Below are 25,391 nucleotides of genomic sequence, written 5' to 3' on the forward strand. Positions count from 1 at the left end.
ATCCCTCCATGGTGTTCACCTTTTCTGCAGCTGTGACACTATCTCTGATCAACAGTGCCACACCCCCACCCCTTTTGCTTTCCTCCTTGTCCTTCCTGAAGCATCTAAAACCCGGCACTTGAAGTAACCATTTCTGTCCCTGAGCCATCCAAGTCTCTGTAATGGCTCCAAGTACTGATCCACGCTCTAAGCTCATCTGCTTTGTTCACAGTACTCCTTGCGTTAAAATAAACACATCTCAAACTCTCCGTCTGAGCGTGTCCCTTCTCTATCACCTGATAGTTCCAGACTCAGTCTGGCAATATCAATAGCCACCTTTTTAAAAGCAGTTAAGGATGGGCAATAAGTACTTGATTTGTCAGCAAAGACATTCAGAGAATGTTTTTTTTAAAGTATTTACTCTTTCATTTTTGTGCTTCTCCAAAGTCTCCACTCTTATGCTTGCTTTCATCTCTGCAGTCGTAGCCAGAACATGACAGTGTAACATTTGTATATAAGCTGCCAATTTATTTTGTAAACTAAATGTGAAAACTGGTTCTATATAGAAATGTTGCGTTACGGATTCACTTAAGTAATTTCTGATCTGTTCCATCATTCTCCGCGGGCCAGAGTGTTTGCATTAGAGCTTTGCTTTTAAAAGTTAAGCCTTTGACTTGCCCACTTTATACATAAAAATTGATCTTAGATGATAAAGCAGAAATTGAATGTCATTGGGAGACAGTTTGTAAAGAGGAAAACAGAGTTTAGAGATTATGGGAAAGATATGTACACTTTAACATTAACAATCAAGTCTAAAGTAATGACTCTGTGGGATATACAGGACAGAATATGCTACAAAGCCCAACCACTGAATGCTGGTGTTTATGCTTCACTTTCCTGTGTCTCCTAACTCATCCAGCATAGCCTCTGTTCAGTCTCCCTAGATGTTTTTTCTTAAAATATCTTGTGGCATGATTTTACAATTTTCATCATATTCCTTTGAATTCTTTCTTTCTTTGTTGACTGTCTTCTGAACTAGTACATTTGCACTACTATTTCTGAGTACATTTTTTCATAACTCATCATTTTACCCTTTTCAAGAGAAAATAAACTTTGCTATACATCCTGTTTTGAGTTGTTAAATTTTGCTTCTTTAGTACTCATTTGAACTCAATCCATTATGTCTATATAAAATAGCAAGCATTACTGTTGGTGGTCCTCCAAATGTGGTTCAGAATCAGGTTTATTATCACCAGCATACATCATGAAATTTGTTACCTTTGTGGCTGCAATGCATAATAATAGAGGAAAAATTGTGAATTACAGTAAGAATGTATACTGCATATTAAATAGTTAAATAGTACAAAAGTAGAAATTTTTAAAAGTAGTGAATTACTTTTCATATGTTCAATATCCATTGAAAAATCCGATGTCAGTGGAGAAGAAGCTGTTCCTGAATTGTTGAGTGTGTGCTTTCAGGCTTCTGAACCTCTTTTCTGATGGTAGTAATGAGAACAAGGCATGACCTGGGTGATTGGGGTCCTTAATGATGGATTGCACCTTTCTTAAGGCATCACTCCATGAAGATGTCCTGGATACTACGGAGACTAGTCCCTTTAGTGGAGCTGACTATGTTTACAACTCTCTGCAGCTTATTTCAATCCTGTGCAGTAGCCAGCCACCCTACCCCCGTACCAGACAGTGATGCAGCCAGTTAGAATGTTCTCCACAGTACATCTTTGGAAATTTATGGTTACATACCAAATTTCCTTTAGCTTCTGTAGTGCCTTCTTTGTAGTTGTATTGATAAGTTGGATCCAGGATAGATCCTCAGAGATGTTGATACCTAGGAACTTGAGATTGCTTACTCTTTCTGCTGCTGATCCCTCTATGGGGACTAGTGTTGTTTTCTCATCTTGCCCCTGCTGAAGTCCAGAATCTGGTCTTATTGTCGTTGAGTGCAAGGTTGTTGTTGCCACACCAGTCAACAAGCTGATATATCGCACTCCTGTACGTAGTCTTGTCACCATCTGAAATTCTGCCAACAATAGGTTGTGTTATCAGCAAATTTATAGATGGCATTTGAGAAGTGTCTAGCCACACAGTCATGAGTATAGAGAGAGTAGAGTAGTCGACTAAGCACACATCCCTGAGTTGCGCCAGTGCTGATTGTCAGTGAGGTTGTCAGGTTTTGGAGCTTTTCGATCAGAACTGTAGGGATGATTGCATTAAATGCTGAGCTGTAATCATTAAACAGCACCATGACATAGGTATTAGTATTGTCCAGGTGATCCAAGGGTGCATGAAGAGCCAGTGTGATAGCATTTGCTGTAGACCTATTGTGGACGTGGGCAAATTGCAGTGGGCCCAGGTCCTTATTGAGACAGGAGCTATTCTAGCCATAACCAACCTCTTCAGCACTTCATCACTGTAGATGTGAGTGCAACTGGGTGATAGTAGTTAAGGCTGCTCACCCTGCTCTTCTTGGGAACTGGTATGATTGTTGCCATTTTGAAGCAGGTGGGAACTTCCAACTGTATCATTGAGAGACTGAAAATGTCTTTGAACACACCTGCCGGTTGGTAGGCACAAGTTTTCATCGGGGCCTGTCACCTTGCGAGGGTTCACCTACTTGAAAGACAATCTGATGACGGCCTCTTACACAGAGATCGTAGGGTCACCGGATGCCATAATTCAATACTTCCAGCCTTTTTGTCTGTCTTGAAGTAAGTACTACTGTTTGATTTTCTTTCACATTCCTATTTTCCTACCGACTTTATGTTATTAGCTATTTGACAATTGTGCTTTTGATCCAAAATGTCAAACCTTCTCATAATTGTGAATAACAAGTAGTCCCAGTGAGGATCCTTGTAGGATGATCTTCACCACTCTGAGCAGAGTTAAGAGAATTCAGTGCAGAGGAGAGCATTCCTACCTGGCTATCTGTTCTGCTACTTGTTCCGTGATTATACATACTTTAATTTTATTCATTTATCTATTATCATACCACTGGACCTGGACTTCAAAGGCCGAGAGAGTGGAACTGACCCATTTCCACTTTAAAAACACTCATACACAGGTCTCCTATCATTGTTGGATATGATGGACAACCAACACACATTATGAAACAACTTTAGCAAATTACATCTACAGAATTAACCTTGGATTATCTATGTCTTACTTCTTCAAAGAATTGTAAGGAATATACTTCTAAATGTGTCTATGCAAGGTCATTCCCCATATTGTGCTTTGAATAGCATAAATGTCCTTTAAATATGCTAAAAATAAAAAGTTTCTAACTTTAATGTTCATTACTATAATACATGTTGCATGAATTCCTGTTTTTTTCCTTCATAAGGATTTGTATTATTTCTCCCACTGTTGGACTTATGAACATTTTCTAGATCTCTTTAAATGTAGGTTCAGAAGCCAATCCTCTAGATCTATGGTTTTTTTTGGAAAATTATTGAATTTAAATACTGGCATCAGTGCTGTTTAATTTTTTTTAAATATACTGTCATAATCTGTACTGACTGGGGATTTTACCTTGTGTGTGATTGGTTTATTTAATTCTCAGGTTCATTTCCCACTGCTGTCTGTAAGGAGTTTGAACATTCTCCTTGTGACTGTGTGGGTTTCCATCGGGTGCTAAAGTTTGCTATACCACATTCCAAAGATGTATGGGTTATAGATAGAAAGTTGTGGGCAAGTTGTGATGGTGCCAGAACCATGGCAACACTTGTGAGCTACCTCCAGTACAATCACCGACTGTTGGTTATTGATGCAAAAGGCACAATCCACTGTATGTTTCAATGTACATATGACAAATAAATCTTTAAATGCTTATGTAGATGTGTTAATATTATTTCTGTCATTGTGTCCATTTGATCAGCCATTCCAACAGATATTCAGGCAAATCATTTAATGTTTCTTACTTTTCTCAGTCACAACTGTCATTTTACCTATCTGTATTTCCATTGCTATCATGAATTTCTCTGTATTTATTTTCATTGCCCTCAGTTTTGTTTATGACTTTAATCATCCAAGATGTCTCCTTGGCATTTAGTTTCTTCCTGTTTATGGGAGTACATTTTTCCAGGAAACACTCCTCTTTGCTAAGAAGTGGCATGATGGTGCAGTTGCCCTAGGGGCTTAGGTTTGACCCTGTCCATAAGTGCTGCCCTTTGTGGTATTTGCATGTTCTCTTTGTGATCACATTGGTTTTTTTCCCCATTTCTCAAAGTTATGTTGGCTATTGTAAATTATCTTTTGGTCAGGATTAATGGCAGAAATAATTAAAGCAGTGTTATTGGACTTTTGGAAATAGTAATTTGCTGGGGGTAAATGGAAGTAAAGAGAGAGGAAATGGGACGAATGAGCTTCCCCAATTACACAGTATGGACCGAAATGACCATCTATATCATAACAAGTATAAGATCTATTATACATTGCTGTAATCCTGTATAGTTCATTTTATCTTCCTAATCCCTCAGATTCTACTCTTAGCAAAATTCTTTTGACTGACGTTGACTTATCAGAAAGTGCATTATATTATGATCCCTGTTTCCTAAATATTCTTCGAACTGATCATACCCACTCAAGTTCATTCTGCTGTTTCAAGCTTCTTACTGGATCAGAGGGGAAACTTACTGACTTTAAGAACTTCTTTCTGCGGCAATAACTTCCAGAGTATTTTAAATCTCCCATGATGATTAGTCTTTAAGTTTAATTAATTTACTTAAATTATTTGTAAATTTCTTCTTTTGTGGCCTTCTACTATGAGGTGGCCTGCTCACTGCCTTTAAGAGTGGTTTGATCCTCAGTTACTGTTTACATTTTTTAATCCATTCAAGGGATGTGGAATTTTCAGGCTGAGCCAGCATTTAATTGCCTTTGAAAGGTGGTGCTAACCTGCCTTCTTGACGTGTTCAGGATTTGCACTATACTGCTAGGGAGAGTGTTCCAGGGTTTTGACCCAATGTCAGTAAAGAAAGGGTGAAATATTTACAAGTCAGAATGGTGTGTGTCTCGGAGGGCAATTTCCAGATGGTGGTGTTCCCATGCTTTTGTTGCCTTTGTCCTTGTGGCTGATGGAGGTTGTGGTTTTAGATGGTATTGTCTAAGGAGACTTGATCTGTTCCTGAAGTGCATTGTGTAGATCAGGGGTCAGCACCCTTTTTGCCTCTCTGGGCCGGATCGCGTATTAATGAGCGGACGGTGGGCCAGATAAATGCTATAAAAAATTTGAAATATGGGAATTATCCATTTAAGTACATCTAGTTATGTTTTGCCTCAAATTAATGAATAACCCATGCTAGAAAAATCATTTGTGCTTAACCAAAGATGCCAATTAGTAATCAAAGAACTCAATTTAGTTGCAATTTATTTCAATCAAGGCATCTTGAATCTATTAAAAGGGCACAAAGAATCTTTAAACATAAAATGTATGAACATGAGGCATTGAATGGTGGTAAATTAAGTATAATAAAAAAGAAAATTTTAATGCAAACTGTCGATAAATCAATGTGAAACTTGATGCTGTTTGTTGCTTGAAAGCTTCTCAATATTGAGGGTCAGACTTGTTGATGCCAAGAGCAAGTTATTATCCAGATGGACATCAGTCAATCGTGTTCTCAAATGGTTCTTGGTGTGCTTCGTGTTTGAAAATAATTGCTCACACAGTTAAGTGCTGCCAAACGATGATGCCATCTTTTTTGCATGGTCCACTAAGTCAGGATACTTCCCACTTGGATGAATATATTTTCTATAGAAGTCAAGCACTGATGCATCTTCAGAATGAAATTTCGATCTCAATATGTCGTCACACTGCATCTCAATCAATTCCATTTGAAAAATTTCTGATGCAATGTCTACTTCACATCAAATGGAGTAGCAAGCAGCTTGAACTCATTTGCATGCAAGGGAAAATCAGCAAAATGAGATGAAAACTCTTTTCTCAATTCATGGACCATATTCACAAAAAATTTCTAGGCAAATGAGACAAACTGGTTTCCCAGCTTGCTCAATGAAGAAGTGATCTAGTGTCCAAGTGTCTTGGAAATTTCAGCGCTCAGTGTCTACCTTCCTGCGTTTTACATTCATTGCCATTGGAATTTTTTTGTTTGATTTTATTTCGAAACGTGAGTTATTCAGCAAGTGTCGTAGCACATGTAAATATCTGGATATTTAGCGTGGATTTCTTGTTAAAAAACAGTGACACTGTTTCTATTTACAAATTTGAACGATCCATCTGAAAACCTGCACGTGCACGGAAAGTATCTAATACATATTAATAAGGTAGTCTGCCTTCCCATCATTCATATATACCAATGTTTGGTTTGGAACAAAACGGAACCTGGGTCCAGTGTAACAAGACGCCATGTACGTCTATCAGTGTGGTCGTGTGAAACACTCAGAATAAGGAAAAATCACTTGCGGGCCGGGTAAGCATAGCATCCTAATATTTGCTCACGGGCCATAGGTTGCCCACCCCTGGTGTAGTTGGTGCAAACTGCTGCTTTGATGCATTAGAGTGAAGTGAGGAAATGATTGTGCATGGGGTATATATTAACTAAGCTGTTATGTCCTTTATGGTATAAACCTCCTTGGATTTGGTTGAAGCTGCATTTATCCAGCAAAGTGGAAAGTATGCCATTGTACTGCTGATTTAAGACTTGTAGATGGAAAACTGACTTTGGGGAGTAAGGAGGTGAGTTCATCATTGCAGGATTCCTAGCCTCTGACACAGTCTTGGAGCCACATTGTGATATGGTTACTCCGCTTCAGTTTCTGGTCCACTGTCGCTCCCAGGATATTGATACCACAGGATGCCAGAGGGTGATAGCTGTATTTTCTGTAGTTGGATAGTGTCATTGTCTGTCATTTGTGTGACATGAATGTTACTTGCCACCTATCAGTACAGGCTTGGATATTGTCCATATCTTCGTCCAAGTGGAGCTGAGCTGTTTCATTATCTGAGTTATTGTGCTGGTGCTGAATATTATAAAACTGTCAATGAACTTCCCTACCACTGACCTTACAATTGGTTGGGCCTTGGACATCACCCTGAGGAACTCACAGAAATATCCTGTGGCTGAGAAGAATGATCTTTAACCACCACAACTATCTTTCCTTGGACTAGGTATGATTCCAGACAGCGGTAGGTTTTACCACCAGGGCTCCTGGATGTTGTTCTTGTCCAAAGTACTGCATTAATGTCAAGTTCGCCACTGGAGTTCAGTCTCTAATGTTAATGTCCATATCCGGATTAAGGCTGTAATGAAGACAAGAGCTGAATGACTTTGGTGGAACCCAAGTGGATTTTCAGTGAGCAGGTTGCTGTGAAGCTATTGTTACTTTATCTCTTTCATCCCTTTGCTAATGATCAAGAGTACATTAATGGGGCGTGATTTGGCCAGGTTGTATTGTGCTGCTGCTTCTAGACAGAATATAACCCAGCAATTTTCCACATTACAGGGTAGATGTGAGTGTTGTAGTTGCACTGGAACAGCTTAACCAAGAGCATGGCAAATTCTGGAGCACAAGTTTTCAGCTCTATTGCTGAAGTATTGTCTTTATACATACAGTTTCTATTTCTGACTCCTAACAGCCAAACAAGAATTTAGCTACTGCGATTAGCTTCTTTTTCCTCCTTATCTTTTTTCAAGTATGTGAGTCCTGCAATGTTTAATTGATGTTTCTCTCGCCATATCTCAGTAGTTCCTACTCTACTTGATTCGTTATATAATTATGTCAAATTCCTGAATTTTATATGCTATGGGCATTTCTGCACAGATGGTTTAAGCCATTTTTTAAAACAGTTCATTTTAATTTAAACACAAAATACTCTGCAGATGCTGGGGTCAAATGTAGTGCATGTCATTTTAATTTATACTCTTAAAGCCCTATAACCACCTCCAGGTATTTTCTGTGCTCCTTTCGTTAATTTACCTTAGGAATAACTGAACATTTAAAAGGTGAAAATGACAGAGGTCAAAAGTTTTACCATAAATGTTTAAGTTGCAAAATTAATTTTTATCTGAAAGAGCTTAAGGTTGCAAAGTTTCTTTTTTTAATTTGAGTTTACTGCTTGTAAATTAAATGCTATAAACTGAAATAAGAACTAGGAATCTTGGCCACAGAACATACTTATAGATCCTGTTAAATTAATCAGTTGTTTCATATTTATAGACCTTCATGGAAAGAAGCTTAAGAAAATTTATTTAGCATCACAACATTGAGATTCTGAAGGCATTCAGAAAACAATGCGTCATGAAACTGAATATTCTTTACCTGAGATGGCCATTTATCAAAATTATGTTAAGAACAACTAGCTCTGCATCTTCAGCCAGTTGGCAAGCAATCAATCTCCTCCACCAAACAAAAGCATAGCTATTTTAGCCAGGCAGCTGTGCACTTACTTGAAGCTTCAGCTTGATGATGTGACCATTTGTGGAAGATGAGAGAAGCTATCAGCATTTTGTGAATATGTGGAAGTGCTCATAGTATCTTTTAGAGACATTTTTTACAAGTTGAAATCTAGAATTCATTCAGAAATCATATAAGAGGTATAGTTTCAGTTGTGTTTTTCCAATTTAACTACCAGTCATTAAATGGTAGAGGAACAAATCACTTAGCTTTCTGAACGAAGTTTTGTGTGACCCTCTGCTTATAGTGGACTATTCTATCTACTCAGAAAATCAGCTGGAAGCGAAGGAATCTGATATGTCTGACACACTCAGCCCAAGTAAGGACCGGAGCAGCGACGACACTACAGGTAATTTTGCTTAAAGATTAAAGCTTTTTTTTAAAAAATGCTGCTTTTTTTTTGATTGAGTTGTATCAAATTAAATTTGAAAATTAAACTCCTTTTGCTCTGTAATCTAATTAATTATTTTTATAATTATGGTATCCTGATTCTGTTAACCTTTAGTTAAATAGAACTCTTAGAAGAGTCAGTGAACAGAAGTAAGTTTTCTGAATTGAAATGAAAAATATTTTGCTATTACAGTTTAAGTTTCACTCTGCTTATCTATCATTTTGATGAGAATTTAATTTTGCATCCAAATGTATACATTGGACTGTTAGTAAATTTGGACTATTCAGTTTATTGATTTCAATTCTGTTTGCTTTAAACATCTTTCCTTGAATAGTTCATCACAGCATCAGTTACTCTTAACAGAGACTCTTAACAGTTACAGAAAGTTTCTTTTTATCTACAGTACTTGAACTTCATCCTTTATTTCCTACAGAATTTTAAATATTGTTCATTATTTAAATTGCATTGTTTAAAGCAGGCAATTAATATTAAAATCTTGCACATATTAATGGAAAACTCAATCTTCATCAAGTTTTCATAATGTCTAACAAATTTCTCTGTGCTTTTGATCTTAACTGAATTTTAAATGTCTCAGATAATGGCTGCGACAAATCAGCATTTGCAGATTTTATTTGCCAAATGTCCTGTAAAGTTTACACCACTTTTGGAGGAAGGGGTACTGGTTTTAGTCATTTAGTCAACCTAATAAATGCATTTGCTGTGATCTGTAGTTCTTTTGGGAGCTGTCTGCCTTCACTGTGAAAAACTGTCTACCACTGCTGTTGTTGCATAAATTTAAACTTGTATCTTTAAAACTAAAAACAGATTGCCAAATGGATGAACAGGAACTGAACGAATCTCTAACTAAGGTTTCATTATTGAAAGGTAAGGATTATATGTTTTGAGGGTGGGCTGGAATGAAATTTTTTTGTGTCTTAAGAAACACAAAAAATGGTTCTACACATGGTTGTACAATTTTTTTCATTCTAAAATGCCTTTTTACATTCAGTACATTCATAGTTATCCAATAAATTTTACTTATGTTTATTTTAAATCACCATAATTTTAATTCCTTTCTTTTCAGTTAAGACTTTAATATTTCTATAGCTTTAAGATCTTAGTTACCAATGTTCACATGTCAAAATTTTGATTCTCCTAAGGCAAAGCTTTACTTGTAAAAACAAGGATTTTGTTGGTTAATGATTGAGTTCTAATACAAAGCATGGCTGTAAGTGTAACAGAATGCTTTGGGTGGATTACTAATTATCTGTATCTTTCCTGCATTTTACATATTTTAGGAGCATGGATATATTAACTTACTTCCACCCTCACCCTTGATGTACTAGTTGCAAACTCAAACTATGAATACATAGGAAATGTTAATTTGCACTCAGCTTGATCTGCCCTTGTTTGGTCTGCTTTTTGTGCTGATGCAGATCTCCAAGTGACATCTAGTGTTCAGGAAGAGAACTTATATTCTCTGACAGAACTGTACTTTCCAATTAGTGGGTTGGTTGCTCAACAGCATTTTTTGAGATGCAAAATGATTATTTATGATCTTCGGTGTAACTTGTTTAGACTCTGTAAACGTGGCCTTATAGAGCAGCATTGGCACGAATGGTTGGGGGGGGGGGGGGGTGTGAAACATCTTTCTGCATTGGAAAGCAGCTGAGTGGTTTTATAAAATAAAAGATTGTTTCATTTGAAAGATCCTAATATCATTTTCTCAGAACGAAGCACATATATATGAAAAGTACAGAGTATTGTTAAAGGCAGATACTCTGCTGAGTTGCAATCTATTCTTACGGTGTTCTGGAAATTAAAGAATATCCAACAGTGAAGTATTCTGGGTGGTGTAAGTTTAACCAGTGACAGAAGTCTGCTTGCCTTCTGACTATATATAGACTTCTACAGTGCAATTTACATATAAACATTGCATGGCAGTTCTCAGCTGATTGACTTTGCGTAACAAAGTATTTTGTTAAAAACAATCGCAAGCTTAGTTTTGCTGGTGTTCTCAATATTATGATATAACTTAGCAACTTATTTTGTGTTATCTAAAGATTCAGTCATCAGAAGAAACAATGATATAGCTATCCTCCATGTTTCAGTGTGTTCTACTTAGATTTTTAAATTAAATAAAAAATTATTTTATTTTTATAAAGATTGACTACTGAAACTAATTCATTGTAGCAAAGGTTATTTTTAAGAAGCCACTAGGAATAACAACATTTTATAAGGGCAACTACCATTATAAGTACAGCTTGGTGAAAATTTTACTGCAAACGAATAAGATGAGATATTTGTCCTACAGCTTAATTCCATTTACATTGATAAGCATCAATAACCGATACAGGACATGGATGAAAACAAAATACATCTCTGGTTTAGTGTAATGAAATCTAAAGTGATAATTGTAAGTTGTTTTCCTAGCCTCAGTAATGCAGAACAAGGGCTTTTGTTTAACTGCTGTTCCCTTATTTCCTTTATTCATCTTGCTGAAATATTGTGAAATACATGCGCTTACTACATTAAATGCTACATCCAATATGTTACTGTTTGGAAGGCAAATAATGAGCAGTTTGTGTTTTTGTTCTAAAATGCTAAAACATCACTAATTGATGTGTAAATTGTGATTATTTGTATTAAGCAATCCTACTGGTTTCTAACTACTGGGATTTTTTCGGTTCTTTAGGAGTCTATAAAGCAATGAATATTTGATGGGTTTGTTCCAGTAGATGCATTTGAGGTATTGAATTAAAGAAAAGTTCCACTTGGTAATTCCACCACCAACCTGTCCCAGATAAAACTTCCTCCAGTATAGAGGTCCATGCTGGGATTTTGAAAAGCAGGATTTACTTCCCACATCTCCCTAAATACAAGCATTGGTGTCAATATTTACCATCACCTTCAATGCAGTGTCACTGCCTTTGGTCATCATGAGGGGAAAAATGTTTGAAGAGCTAGATGTCAAACCTGGTGCATAAGCTCATGATCTACTGTCATTAGTAATCCCTGTTCGGCATGTCCTTCAGCAAGTGCTTCAAAGCATTGGAGAGGTCCATCACTGCTTTCCCCCAATTGTAGGAGCAGAGAGCACCCCAGTATATAAAGAGGTGCCCCACCTCCCCAAGCTACCCACCCACCTGCCCCATCAAACATCTCTGGTTGAAAGAGCCTGTGTGCTGCTTTGGCCTTGTTGACTGCTTAAGAACCTAAAAAATGAGAAGGGAAATGAGTCATCCTTGACCTGTTAATAAAGCCTAGGGAGAAATTGAAAATTTGTATGTACTTGAAATACAGTTTTATTAAATAGATTTCCATTAGTGTTTCATGGACTTTTGTTCCATCTATAATTCACTAAAATGATTCTTAAAAGAAATTGCTGAAAGAGGGTAATGATTTTCTCTCTTCTTCTATCCTCACTCTGGCCTCATACCTCTTCTCACCTACCTATCACTCCCAACCCCCCTGTGTCCCTCCAAATACCCTTTCTCTCGTGGTCCACTCCTGTCTCCTGTCAGTTTCCTTCTTCTCCAGCCCTTTACCTTTCCCACCCACCTGACTTCACCTATCACCTTCTAGCTGGTCCCATCCATCCACTGGAGACTTCCCTCTTTCTTTCCAGTCCTGAAGAAGGGTCGGTCTGAAACATCGACTGGTTATTCATTTCCATAGATGCTGCCTGAACTGCTGAGTTCCTCCAGCATTTTGTGTGTGTTGCTAATGATCATTCAATATTTTTCTATATTTTTGTCATGATAATATAAGACAAAATTATTGTATGGCTGTTCATTAATAATATTGATTATCATATAAGTATTATTCTTACATAAAATAATACTGTTAATTCAAACAGTGAAGTTAATCCAAATTTTATGTGTGATAAGTAGCATGTTGACAAATGTTTCCTAAAACATTCATATGCAGATTTAAACCATACATCTCCATTGAGATGTATACTTTTGGAACTTAATAGATTGTAATGATTACCTTGAGAAGCCAATAATTGGATGAAGGTTGTCTCCAATGTTTCAACAATTTTAATTCTAGACTTTTTTTTTGCTTTGATTAAATTAGGTAAATGAATGCTATTACATTATAGAAGCATCTGTGCCAGGCACTTACAAAATCAATTTATGGAATTATGCTATTTATTATGCTTTAAAACTGCAGATTGCTGATGCACACAGAAGCAATTAATTTACGGAATTTACTAACATTGCCTTTTCAAATGATTGAGGCTCCTCCATCAAACCTTGTAATAAAATGGATGTCACCGAGGACAACTGTGGGATAAATGTGTTCATGGGGCACCTCCAGTGCAGCAGCAGTATTCTTTGAAAAGTCAACAAGAAAGGCACAGTGCAGTTTTCTCTCTGTAATGCACTGGAGTATTGATGTAGTTTTTAGCTGGAGTCCTCAAATAGAATGTGTAACCTTCAGACATTTAATTGTTTATTAAACATGAGCACTTTGCTATTTAAACTTTTAACATTAGGAATTAAGGGAGTCTAAGTTCTCCTAAGTCGAAGAAGCACCAAGAGGGTCTATGATCATGTAGTCTTTTTGCTGATGCTATTTGGAGAAGAACTATTGGCCAGATAGAAGATGCCCACCGTCTTGGTCAAACTTATTGTGATGTTTTTGTCACAGTACATGTCACTCATTGTAAATTTTGTTGTCAGAGTGTCATTGCCAACTCCTACCACTGGGTAGCATTGAGTAGCAGTTTCTAAAAGATTTCTGAAATTTGCAGTCATCGTTTTATTCCCCATTTTTACAGCTTGAAGTTTTAACCATTAGGTTTTCAGCCCTCCTTTTATATTAGCAGGCTACAAATTTTGCTATTTTTGTTGTTTTCAACTTGTATCATTACTTTCACTTTCAATGAAATCATGATAGATTTTTTTTGTATTTCATGATGTTAGGGTATTTTTATGCCTTATTGTTTGGGAAGATCCAGATAAACCCTTTCAAAATTGTACACATTTTTATTATCTTGTCCAGAATCTTGTTAGATATATTAGTATTGTATAAACTACCATTTCTTATGTCTAGCAGAAGATTGAAAATCAGTATTTTAGTCTGAGATAAACTTGATTTCATTGTTTCCATCCAAGAGCCTTATTAGTTGAGGATTACCTCATCATCACAGGTTAAAACTGAAATTCATGCATATTTCTTATTTTCCAAGTAATAGGTTTTTCAGTAACACTACTTATTTCCTATGAACCTCAACTGTATCCTTTTGTTTCAAGTAATTCACAATTTCTGATCATTTCATATAGAACTGGCTGCTCATTGTTTCATATTCTCCAAATCTCTTTGAATGATTGACAAATGACTCCATCAAAATGAATATTTCAAGCTCTGAATTAAAAATCCTGTTTATTAAGTAAGTTAACTCAAACAAAAACAAATAACAGATGCACCAGATTAGAAAGCTTTACATGTAAAAACTATTCCAAGCATTGCTTTAATACCATTCAAATAAGACCAGCGTCCTTAACCTTAAATTTATAAAATAAAAGACATTCTAAATGTTCCTTTGGGCTCCTATCTGAGATTCACCTGATGAAGCAGGGATACAATGAAGATTCCCAGTGCAGGTAACAGTTATATCCAGAGACAGTTTTAAGATTTGAAGCAAAATATTGGAAGTGTACCCTTCATAATTGAACACAATTTAACATGTAGCTGCTAAAATCAATTCAGTTGTCACATATGTTCCCTCATCAGCTCTAGTTAAAGCTGATAACAAGGACCTCTACTGAGAATGATATAGTCCTTGCAGGAAGCAAGAATGAAGGAAAAAAGCTGTGGGACATTCTTCCCAAGACTGCATATGATTCTCCTAGGATTTCTTTCCTCCTCCCAAACTACTGGTTGGTGGTTTAATTGGTGACTGTCCAGAGTGGGTGGGTGGTTAAAGAATCAGGGAGGAGTTGAAAGACTTGTGCAAAAGAACAAGTTACCAGAAAACTGGTTTTGTGGGATTGCTCTGAGATCCAGCATAGACTTCTTGGGCTGAATAACCTCCTCCTACATTATGAGAAGTACATGAAGTGGGAGTTGTTGTGTTTGTAATGGATGTTGTTGGGCTGCTGTGTCCCTAACTGTTGATAACGGAGTTTTAAAAACAATAGAAAATTACCATGTGAATGTTAAGCAGGAGTAAAATTTATTAGCAAATTTATTTAAATTCTTGTGAGGTAAAGAATGCATAGTTCAGTCCCATTTTCCTTGTAAACTAATGGCCCTACATTCCTGTTCACTCCACTCATATCCTACAGCTTGCCTACACACTCAGTCAATTTGAAGTGGGCAATTCATCTACCAAATTACAGTCACCTGTGAGCCGCTGGTGAAACCTGCCCAACATTTTGTGTGCCACAGTCCCGAGGAGACATCAGATTGCATAGAGGACAAGAGAAGTTAGCAGGAGCTTTTGGCACATTTTGTGTGCCACAATTCCCAAGCGTACTTAACTAGGCACTTGGCAAGGACCAATAAAAGTAAGTTAGGTATAAGCAAAGTGGCTGATGTGTGAGTGGGCCAGTGTTGAAATGGGGAGTTGAGACTTTGTTGAGGAGAAGCGTAGGCCATAGGTCTTTTTTTTCCATTATTTATTATTACTTTCTTTTGGATTACGCATTTAGAGTAGTGGGGATGCCAGAAGGACTCTGGGATGCTCCTCTTGCGGGATTTGGGAAGGCAGGGACCTCCAATGTCCCTGACAACCGCACCTGCAAGAAGTGCATCCAGCTGCAGTTTCTAACAGACTGTGGTAAAGAGCTGGAGCTGCAGCTGGATGTAGTTCGAATCATTCTGGAGGCTGAAGGGAGGCAGGATATATAGGAAGGTAGTTACACCTGAGCTGCAGGATACAGGTAGCTGGGTGACTCTCAGGAGGGGGAAAGAAGATAGACAACCAGGGCAGAGTACCCTGTAGCCAGTCCCCTCAACAACATGCTTTAGATACTGCTGGAGGTGGAGGGGTGACCTAGCAGAGGAAAGACACAAAAGTCAGGTCTCTGGCACTGGGTCGCTTCTGTGGCTCAGAAGGGAAGTTAGTGCTGCACAGGGTGTGTGGTTTAATAGGAACCAGAGCACCAGAACACATGGTGGAGTGGTTGTAGAGAAAGATGTCAGGAATCAAAATGTTGCACATATTGGGACTATTGTTCTGAGTTGCATATATTTCAAAGCAATGAGTATTGTAGGAAAGGTGGATGAGCTTAGGACACGGATCAGCCTGTAGAATTATGACATTGCAGCCATCAGTGAGACTTGGTTGCAGGAGGGGCAGAACTGCAGCTCAGTGTTCCAGGGTTTTGCTGGCTTAGACATACTGGTGGGGTAGCATTACTAATCAGGGAAAATGTCACAGCAGTGCCCAGTCAGGACAGACTAGAGAGTTCGTCTAATGGGGCTTTATGGGTTGAACTGAGGAATAAGAAAGATATGATCTTGTTAATGTGATTATATTATAGACCACGGGATTTAGAGGAGCAAATATATAGAGAGTTTGCAGACTGTTGCAAGAAAGATAAAGGTTGTGATAGTAGCTGATTTGAACTTGCCACATATTGACTGGGACTCCCATACTGTAAAAGGTCTGCATGAGAAAGAGTTTGTCAAATGTGTTCAGTTTAGTTTCCTTAATCATTACATAGAAGTCCCAACGAGAGAGTGTATGATACTAGATCTCCTCTTAGGGAATGAGACAGGGCAGATGACAGAGTTTGTGTAGGGAAACATTTTGCATCCAGTGACCACAATGCCATTAGTTTCAAAATAAATATTGAAAAAGATAGATCTGGTCCTCAGGTTGAGATTCTAAATTGGAGAAAGGCCAATTTTGATGGTATCAGAAGGTATGGATTGGAATAGGTTGTTTTCTGGCAAAGATGTACATACTAAGTGGGAGGCTTCAAAAGTGAAATTTTGAGAGTACAAAGTTTGTATATTCCTGTCAGAATAAAAGCCAAGGATAACAGGTTTAAGGAAACTTGGTTTTCGAGACATACTGTGGCTTTGGTTAAGAAACAAAGAAGTAGATGGCAGGTATAGGCAGGCCAGCTTGAATAGTGTGGGAAATGCAAGAGAGCACTTAAGAAAAAAATCAGGAGGGCTAAAAGAAGACGTGAAGTTGCTCCAGCAGACAAGGTGAATGAGAACCCTAAGGGCTTCTACAGATATTTTAAGAGCAAAAGAATAACAAGGGACAACATTGAATCTCTGGAAGATTAGACTGGTAATCTTAAATGGATTTTTTGCATCTGTATTTACTTGGGAGAGGGACACAGTGTCACAGGTAAATAGGGTCATAAAGAAAGATTTTGGCACATTGTCCTTCATAAATCATTGTACTGAATATAGGAGTTGGGATGTTATGGTGAAAATGTGTAAGACATTGGGGAGGCGTAATGTGGTGTATTTATGCAGTTTTGGTCACCCACCTACCTACAGGAAATTACATGTAATTCAGATTGAAAGATTGCAGAGAAAATTTACATGGATATTGCTGGTTCTTGAGGACATGAGTTATAAGGAAAGGTGCAATGCGTTGGTACTTTATTCCCTAAAGTGTAGAAGATTGAGGGATACACATATAGAAAAGTAGGCTTTTTCCCTCTGAGCTTGGGTGAGACTACAGCCAGAGATCATAGGTTAAGGGTGAAAGGTGAAAAGTTCAAGGGGAACATGGGGAGATCTTCTTTACTCAGAGGGTGGTTAGAGTGTGGAATGAGCTGCCAATGCAAGTGGTTAATGGGGGATTGATTTCAACTTTTAAGACAAATTTCAATTGGTGCATGGATGATAGAGGTGTAGTCAATGGGACTAGGTAGGTTAACGGTTCAGCACAGCACAGATTAGATGGGTAAAGGACCTGTTTCTGTTTTGTAATTTTCTGTGACTCCGTTAAACCATTTAACTAAACTGATGTCCATCTTCCAGTAGAATTTATTTCCATATCTTTCCCAAAAATGAAAACATCTGAAAATAGGGCTGTTTGGCTCACATACTAAACTATTAAATATCTGCAGCCAGACCTCTTTTTATTTGTGTCTTTGTGCATTTTTGCTCTGTCTTGCCTGTCTCAAAATGTAGTGAACAGTCTTGTTTTAGAACTTTTAAGTCAGTACAAAAATGGTGGTTGATAATTGTGCATTCAAGTCCTGTTTTGTTCCTCAATTTTGTATTGTGAAGTGTATTTTGATATGTGTAATTCAAGATCAAGAGCAGTCCAAAAAGTGGCAATGTCTTCAATCCCAACAAAATGAAATTCATATTAGCTCCTATATGGAATGAACTTAAAATAAATTAAGGTGGAGGAGTACATGAGGCAAACGTCAAAAAAGCAGATCCTCTTCAGAACACTAAAGTGGCTACAAAAAGCCAAACATTTGAATTTTTTGGATTGTATTCTTTGTTGTTGTTCATCCAGAAAGATGATACTGTACAGTATGTCTTTAATGAACAATTTGAAGAATTTAAATTAATTATGAGAAATATATATATTTTTAAAATTCTGCACAAATTCCCCTTTTAAAAGATTTGACCGAGCACTTTAAAGGATAGGGCTTTCATGTTGGCTTCTGTTTCATTCTCACATAGCTTTTCTTGCTTTTCTGTGTTCTATGTTTGCTGGCTTCTGTTTCATCTGCACTGTTCTTCTACTTCTCTTCTGCTTCACCCACCGCAGACCTATTGGCAGAGGCGAGGGCCTCCAGCAGAAAACATGAGAGTGAGCTGGATCATCTCAAGTGTAAGTACAGGGTGTATACATTTGATGGCAAGCAGAGTAGAGCCTCCATTGATGTGGCAATGGCTGATGGCCAGTTTCTGGTTTCCATTTCTTCTCACTCCTTTGATTTCTAAACAGCGAACAGGTCATGAATGTTATACCAACTTTCTCATGGAGTGTGACAAGATTACTGATATCAATTTTTTTGTACATTAGAATTTATTTATGATATCAAAATTATTTATGATATCAAAATTTGTCTTTTGAGCCAGAAATAAATCCTATTTTGATTTTGGATGATATCAAGTATGAGGTGGAAGCGTTTGTAAATTAATTGTCTATGTTTGAGAAATATCTTTTAAAATTTTGTCCTAGGACCGGCACATCAATTGCCTTAAAGCGTATAAATACTGTTTCGTGTTTTAAAAAGTAACAAAATTTGAAGCTACCATATGAAAGTGGAGTTCTGTAGTTCAGATATATTGCTGCACTCTGGTTTTATCCTTCAAGCCACCTGTGGTGCTATTTCCACTACTTGGTTTGGCAATAGAACTTGTTTGTATGATATTTTACTTAAGTATATCCTAAAGGAGCTACCTGTGGTTAGCGGACTGTTTTGGAACCAGGCAAAAGCAAGCAATATGCAAAGTCTCTTTTCTCAGAGTACCTAGGTTGTAAGTGAAACACTTTGACATTTGTATTGAGGTTCTCTGGCAGTACTGACAACTGCAGATGCTGGAAATCTGGAGAAAACACAAAATGCTGGAGGAACTCATTGGGGCGGAAGCATCTGTTGAGGGAAATGGACAGTTGATGTTTCAGTTCTGGTGAAGGGTCCTGACCTATTCCCCTCCGGAGATGCTACCTGCTGTGATATTTTAACAAAAATTCACTATCTTCACTTGGATCTTGATAAATAATTTTTCCTCTGTCATATTTTCTTTGATCTTTTCTCTGATAGAGGATCAGAGAATTACAGATCCTCTTCTCTATAAACAGAATCTGTAATTGGTCATACATTTTGGGTCTTAATTAATAAATCTGCCAGCGTGTTCTTTAGTACTTACTCCCCTTCTGTGACAGACGTGATCATCTTATCTTCTCTTGATTATCTTGTTGGTTGTCTTAGCAGTAGGCAAAACGGGCATATCATCTTCCAGATTTATTTTCCGAAACCCAATCAAACATGTCTCCAAATATCATTATAATTTATTTTATTTATTTTTATATATTTAGAGATACTGCACAGTAACAGGCCCTTCTGGCCCAATGAGCCTGTGATGCCCAGTTGCATCCATGTGACAATTAACCTGCTAACTCATCAGTAGGTCTCTAGAATATGGGAGGAAACTAGAGCACGTGGAAGAAACCTATGCAGTACTGGAGAGAATGTGGAAAACTGTTAGAGGCAGCAGTGGAATTGAACCTGGCTCACTGGCACTGTACTACCAACTGCTGTTATGCCAACAGTGTTATGCCAACTGCTGTGCTACCATGGTATGATTGAGGGCATTGCTGCATGTCTTAAAGTTTTTAGTGATAGCCTCTTTACATAGCTGAGTTAGATTTGGCTCTGACAAGTATGCAGACTGTTTCTTTGTGCTCAGTAACATCTGGAATGTCCATTGTCTGACTAATGTTAGCATGGCGGTTAAGTAGCATTTAAAAAGCACTTGGATAGGTGCATGGAGGGGTGAGCCTTAGATATGGGCTGAAGGCAGGAAGTTGGGTCTAGGTGGATGGGCATTGTGGAGATGTGTACTGGATGGGCCAAAGGGCCTGTATCCAAGTTGTATTGCTCTTCAACTCTGTCTCTATGACCCACTGAACTCCTCTAACATTTTCTGTGGAACACTGATGGGCAGTGTTTTGGGATTTTATTGTGATTGGCCAGTTCAACTGAGGGGAGAAACACATGGAGTTGCCTAACAGGTGTCAATATAAATGTAATATCAGTTCTCTATTGGTGGTGGTAGTTGTACATCGTGTCCAACAATAACAGGAAACTTGTGCGGGAAAGGTTTTAAAGTGGAAAAGCTGTTGCACCTGGGCAGTTCCACTCTTGACCTCAGAAGTCCGGGTCCAGTGGCACAAACAACTTTCACAAACTGGGGTCATCTTGGTTGCAGTGGATGACCATGACATCTTCTATGCCTTGTCACGCCCTTCGCTCTCCACGGAGCATTGCAGTACTGCCTTTCTAGCCATTGGATCATACTGTAGATTTCATCTGCCTAGTGCTGTGATTGACTTTCCATGCTGGGATAGACATGTCGCTGTGTCATCAGGGTGTGAGGCGGCCAGCTACCTTCACCAGGTCTAGCCTACCAGTGTACTAGGTTGTGGCCACTGTCACATGCAATCTAAAGAACTGATCCTAATGCCTATCTTCTTCCTCATTGTTCTCTTTCATTTCTGTTTCAATATGTTCTTTGCCTTAAGAATGCAATATCTGCATTATTGAATTGAATTGAATTTCAGTTTTTTGTCATTTAGAAACCACAATTGCAATGCAGTTAAAAAATGAAACAATGTTCCTCCAGAATGATATCACAAAAACACACGACAAAACAGACTACACCAGAAAATCCAGATAACATTTGGCAATCCCCAAATCCAGAGTCCAGAGAGGCCGCTGCGTATTAATATCGCGCTACCATCTTAGCACATTCCCCGGAAAGGAGCTCCAACAGACAAAAGAAGACTACCCAGACACACCAAGTCAGGAGACCAACTCTACCACCCAACAAACCAAAAACTAAAGCTACAAGACCTACACAAAACCACATAGTTACAACAGTGCAAACAATATCATAATTGATTAAAAAAAGACCATGGGCACAGTAAAAATATTCCAAAGATGTTAAAAGACTATAAGTTCGAAAGAAACCATCACACAATTTCCACAAGTCCTTAGGGTCCTGATAGACTCGTCATCCCATGCAGGCGGCAGAAGGGAATACCCCTGCTATGGACTTCCACGGTGCCGTTGGACCCAGTCTCGCAGACGCAGCATACAGTGAAAGCGTCCCGACCGCAGCAGACACCGAGTCCGTCGAACCTCCGAGCCAACGACCATTCCCTCCAGCACAGCCTCTCCAAGCACCATCCTCTGCCGAGCACACCACGACGCCCCCGTCACCGGCAACGCAACCCAGAGGACTGGGGGCCTGTTCATCCCAGCAGAGACCTGGACCTCACAACAGCAGCAGCAATGAAGAAGGCCTTCCTGGAGATTTCCAGATGTTCCTCCGTGCTCCCACGTCCGCTTTTCATCAGATTAGGATTGTGCACGGCACCCCACTTGACAAATAACAGATATCAACTCCGGAGAGGCCGCTGCAAACTGCGTCGTGCCGCCATCTTGAAGAAGGGATTATCTATTCTTTATCACAGAATTCCAGTGACATTCCATGAAACCTCTGCTTAATATAGCTTCTCCAAGTGCCTGTCATTAATACCGTGACTATTTAAATTTGTTTTTTTATTCCTATCTTCCTTGCAAGCCATCTAGTTGAGGCAATAGTCAAAGAGATGATTGAAATCAATAGCTCTTCAACAGAATTTGCTAATCTGAGGAAAAAATATGAGACATGCAGTCTCAGAGACAGCACTGAGGCAGTAGGTGGTTGTGAGAGTCAGTGGTGAAGACGAGGCAAGCATTGTCAGCACACACATGCTGGAACCTCTGAAAGATGTTGCCAGGGGTAAAAGTTGAAAGACAGAGAGTGCCAAGAGTGGATTGGTAATAAACCGGAGATAAAAGTGTTTGAAAGCTAATAGTACTCATTGAAAAAGACTGACTATGATCATGCAGGAAAATTGAGCTCAAATACTGGCTTTTGAGTGACACTGTTAATATTTAGAAGCAGTGAAACATGTTGTATTATAGTCTTGGATCCACAGAAATTTGGATTGAGCTTGCACGTGATCTTTGAAGTGTAGTCTCTAATTGCATCAGCACTCCTGATCAAATAGCTCCTGTTCACAAACTTGAAAAGGCAGTGTAGCACATCTCTGACTTCTCTTACCAATGTTTCATTCCTTGATCTGCTTTATGTGTCAGCAGGACGTAAGATTACCTTGAACTATGCAGTACTGTACTGATATAATTTTCCTCTTTTACTTTTTGAGTCTATTTCTTGATTTCCTATTCAAGTAAATGCACTACTGAGTTATAAGAAATCCAGTATAGTGCATTGACAGACCAGAGTGTTGTATTAAGACATCATACATGATATAACAGGTACTTAATGCATTTAAGCATCCATTGTACAATTGAGACAGCAGAAACTGGCTCTTTACTCCAGAATTCATAAGCAACTGAAGTAAAAACCCTTATCAGATTTCCAGTGGAATTTTGGGGCAAACAGGCACTACCTGCTATCATTGACAGTAAAATCTAACTGCCTATAAAATCCAGTCATATGTAACAATTTGAGATCTGTGTATTGACATCTCCTGTTTTCTCAATAGGGAATAAAGTTCCAACTGAGATTTTGAAGAAATAAAACATGATAAATACTGTAACAAGTGAAAATTGTTCAAGTTATTACATGAACTTAACAGCTGTAATTAGGCCAGATGGGAATAGTGGATCAAATGGGTTCGGTGACGTTGAGTTGGTATAAAGAAACGGAAAATAATTATTCCAGTCTCAGCACTATGAATTGTTTACTTGTAACATCCCTCTTTTTTTTTATCGGTCAGTCTGTAATCTTTTTGTGTTTTTTTCAGAACCAAATATTTACTAAATGTCTTTATCTCAATTGGCTTTTAGTCAAGGTAACCCCTATATCTTCTGTCTCTTGCAAACAATCTGACCTCAGTTCAACCTCAAATCACAAATCAAAGTTTATACAGTACCTTACAGACATTTTTTGAGTATAATGCATGTTATGGGTAGCAGCATAACTCAAGCAAATATCAGGTGAGTAATTTGTATTCACTTGTATATGTTTCCCCTTTCCAAAGTTAACATGTCAGAAGTTCGTAAGTGGGCTTAGTTTTTTTTAGGTTATCCTCGACTAGTTCTTCAACTATTAGTGTCTTTACCATAAGCAGTTAAATTCCAATGGCCATCAAAATTCTGTAATGTTAAGTTTATTTGTTTATGACAACATGTATGTTTAAAAGCTACTTATTGCAATGGTGATATTTGATATTATAACACATCGTTTGTTTTGAAGTTTTGTTGTGTACTCTATATTTTTTTAAACAAGGATTACTTTCTTTGCCAAGTACTTGAACTTGATGAGCTCAAAATTCCTGCCAACAGAAAAAAAGTCATATATATTTCATTGGTTTAATGAAGAGCTATGTAGTCTCTCTGTAAAATTAACTGTAACAATTCATCTGAGTGCTTTCATTTCAGGCAATCTTTGCTGGAATGTTTTAACTTACAACATTTCCAAACCGAGTGTCCAAAAACCTATTTTAAATTCACAAGCAGGTAGAAAATATGTTGGATATCCAGATTTTAAAGTGAAAATCAGATGGAAAAACATCAACATATGCATTTTGTTTTGCAATGAATGAAATGCTTCCAAGCTATTTTAGCTGTTTTGCAAATGGCACGTGGTTTAACAAATGTATTAAACTGCTTGGAACCACTTGTAGAAGAAAACCAATTCATCATAAGCCTGTCACTTTTAGTCTGCCTTCCTTTAAACCAAATACAGGAGCTACTGCTGTTGCTGGAAATCTAGAGCAATACCCACAATGTACTGGAAGAGTACATTCATAGATATATAGGTGCTACCTGACCTGTTGAGATCTTCCAGCACATTGTGTATAATGCCTTCCTTTAAAAGTTGTGCAACTTTCTGTTAGCATGGTCAAGCAAGGTGATCCTCTACAACATCAATGTCACTTTTTGACTTCACAACTCCACCAGTTAAGAGTTTACTTCCATTCTGACTGCCAGCTCTGTTCCACCACATTTGTCAACCCACTATCTGGACTCAACATTCAAACGCAGGGCAAAGAGCATGCTTAAATATTTGAAATCTTAAGGGAAGTATTACAAGAAATATTTTTCATTCTTGGGAAAATAAAAATGAGCCCACTGCACCATTTGAAATGCAGGTAAATTTTCAGGGTGTCTCAGTAAAACTTGAAACCTGAACAATCACACACAAAACATTCTTTTGTACCTTGTTTGTAAAATCAATTTCATATAAATTTGTTGAGAATCAGAAGAGTGGAGATGAGGGAGCCCACTCTTACCACCTGCCGGCAATCTGACAGGAAGACCAGGGTCCAGCTGCACAAGGCCAAGGTCTCTGAGCTTCCAAGATTTTAAGGATTAAGTGTAAGATGTCTATAAGGATTTTTATCAGATTTTTTTTTTACAGTCTATTGCTCTTCAACATTCAAACATCACTGTTGACAATATAACTTAAGAAACCCAGCAAATCGAAGCCAAACGGTGCTGGTGCATTTTTAACAGCCTTTGAAATACTTGGATTTTCAGGCAAATTAGGGAAGAAAAGACTTTAGAGTTAACATTTCATAGTTTCATAGTATTTCAGTGCTGAAATAGACTATATCATTTTAATTGATAACTCAAAGCTCAAAGTACATTTATTATCGAGGTATGTGTACGGTATGCAACCTTGAGATTTCTTCTTGTCGGCAGCCACAAAACAAAAGAAATACAATAGAATCCATTTTAAGAAAAAACTCACACAAGACCATCAAACTTGCAAAAAATAGAATGAATCATGTAAGCAACAAAAAGCAAACAAGTAACAGAATATTAAACATCAAACCGCAGAATCGCCAAAAGTCGGTCCACAGCTACAAGCTGCTGAGGCGAGTGAAGCCAGTCCAGGAGCT

At 37.9% G+C, this 25,391-nt stretch overlaps 1 protein-coding gene across 8 annotated transcripts in view; it reads left to right on the forward strand.

Moving 5' to 3' along the window:
* Positions 1–25,391, forward strand: part of slmapa (sarcolemma associated protein a) — a 194,140-nt gene that overhangs the window by 134,945 nt on the left and 33,804 nt on the right. For 5 of the 8 annotated variants that reach the window (XM_073072257.1, XM_073072262.1, XM_073072259.1 and 2 more), the window contains 3 exons: positions 8,675–8,755; positions 9,623–9,682; positions 18,510–18,572. In XM_073072257.1, the coding sequence (XP_072928358.1) occupies positions 8,675–8,755; positions 9,623–9,682; positions 18,510–18,572 (204 nt within the window). The remainder of the gene's footprint in view (positions 1–8,674; positions 8,756–9,622; positions 9,683–18,509; positions 18,573–25,391) is intronic. The other 3 variants (XM_073072261.1, XM_073072263.1, XM_073072265.1) reach the window with 1 other exon arrangement.

Source organism: Hemitrygon akajei, chromosome 19 (assembly GCF_048418815.1).
Source record: "Hemitrygon akajei chromosome 19, sHemAka1.3, whole genome shotgun sequence".
In the NCBI taxonomy this organism is placed as follows: Eukaryota; Metazoa; Chordata; class Chondrichthyes; order Myliobatiformes; family Dasyatidae; genus Hemitrygon; species Hemitrygon akajei.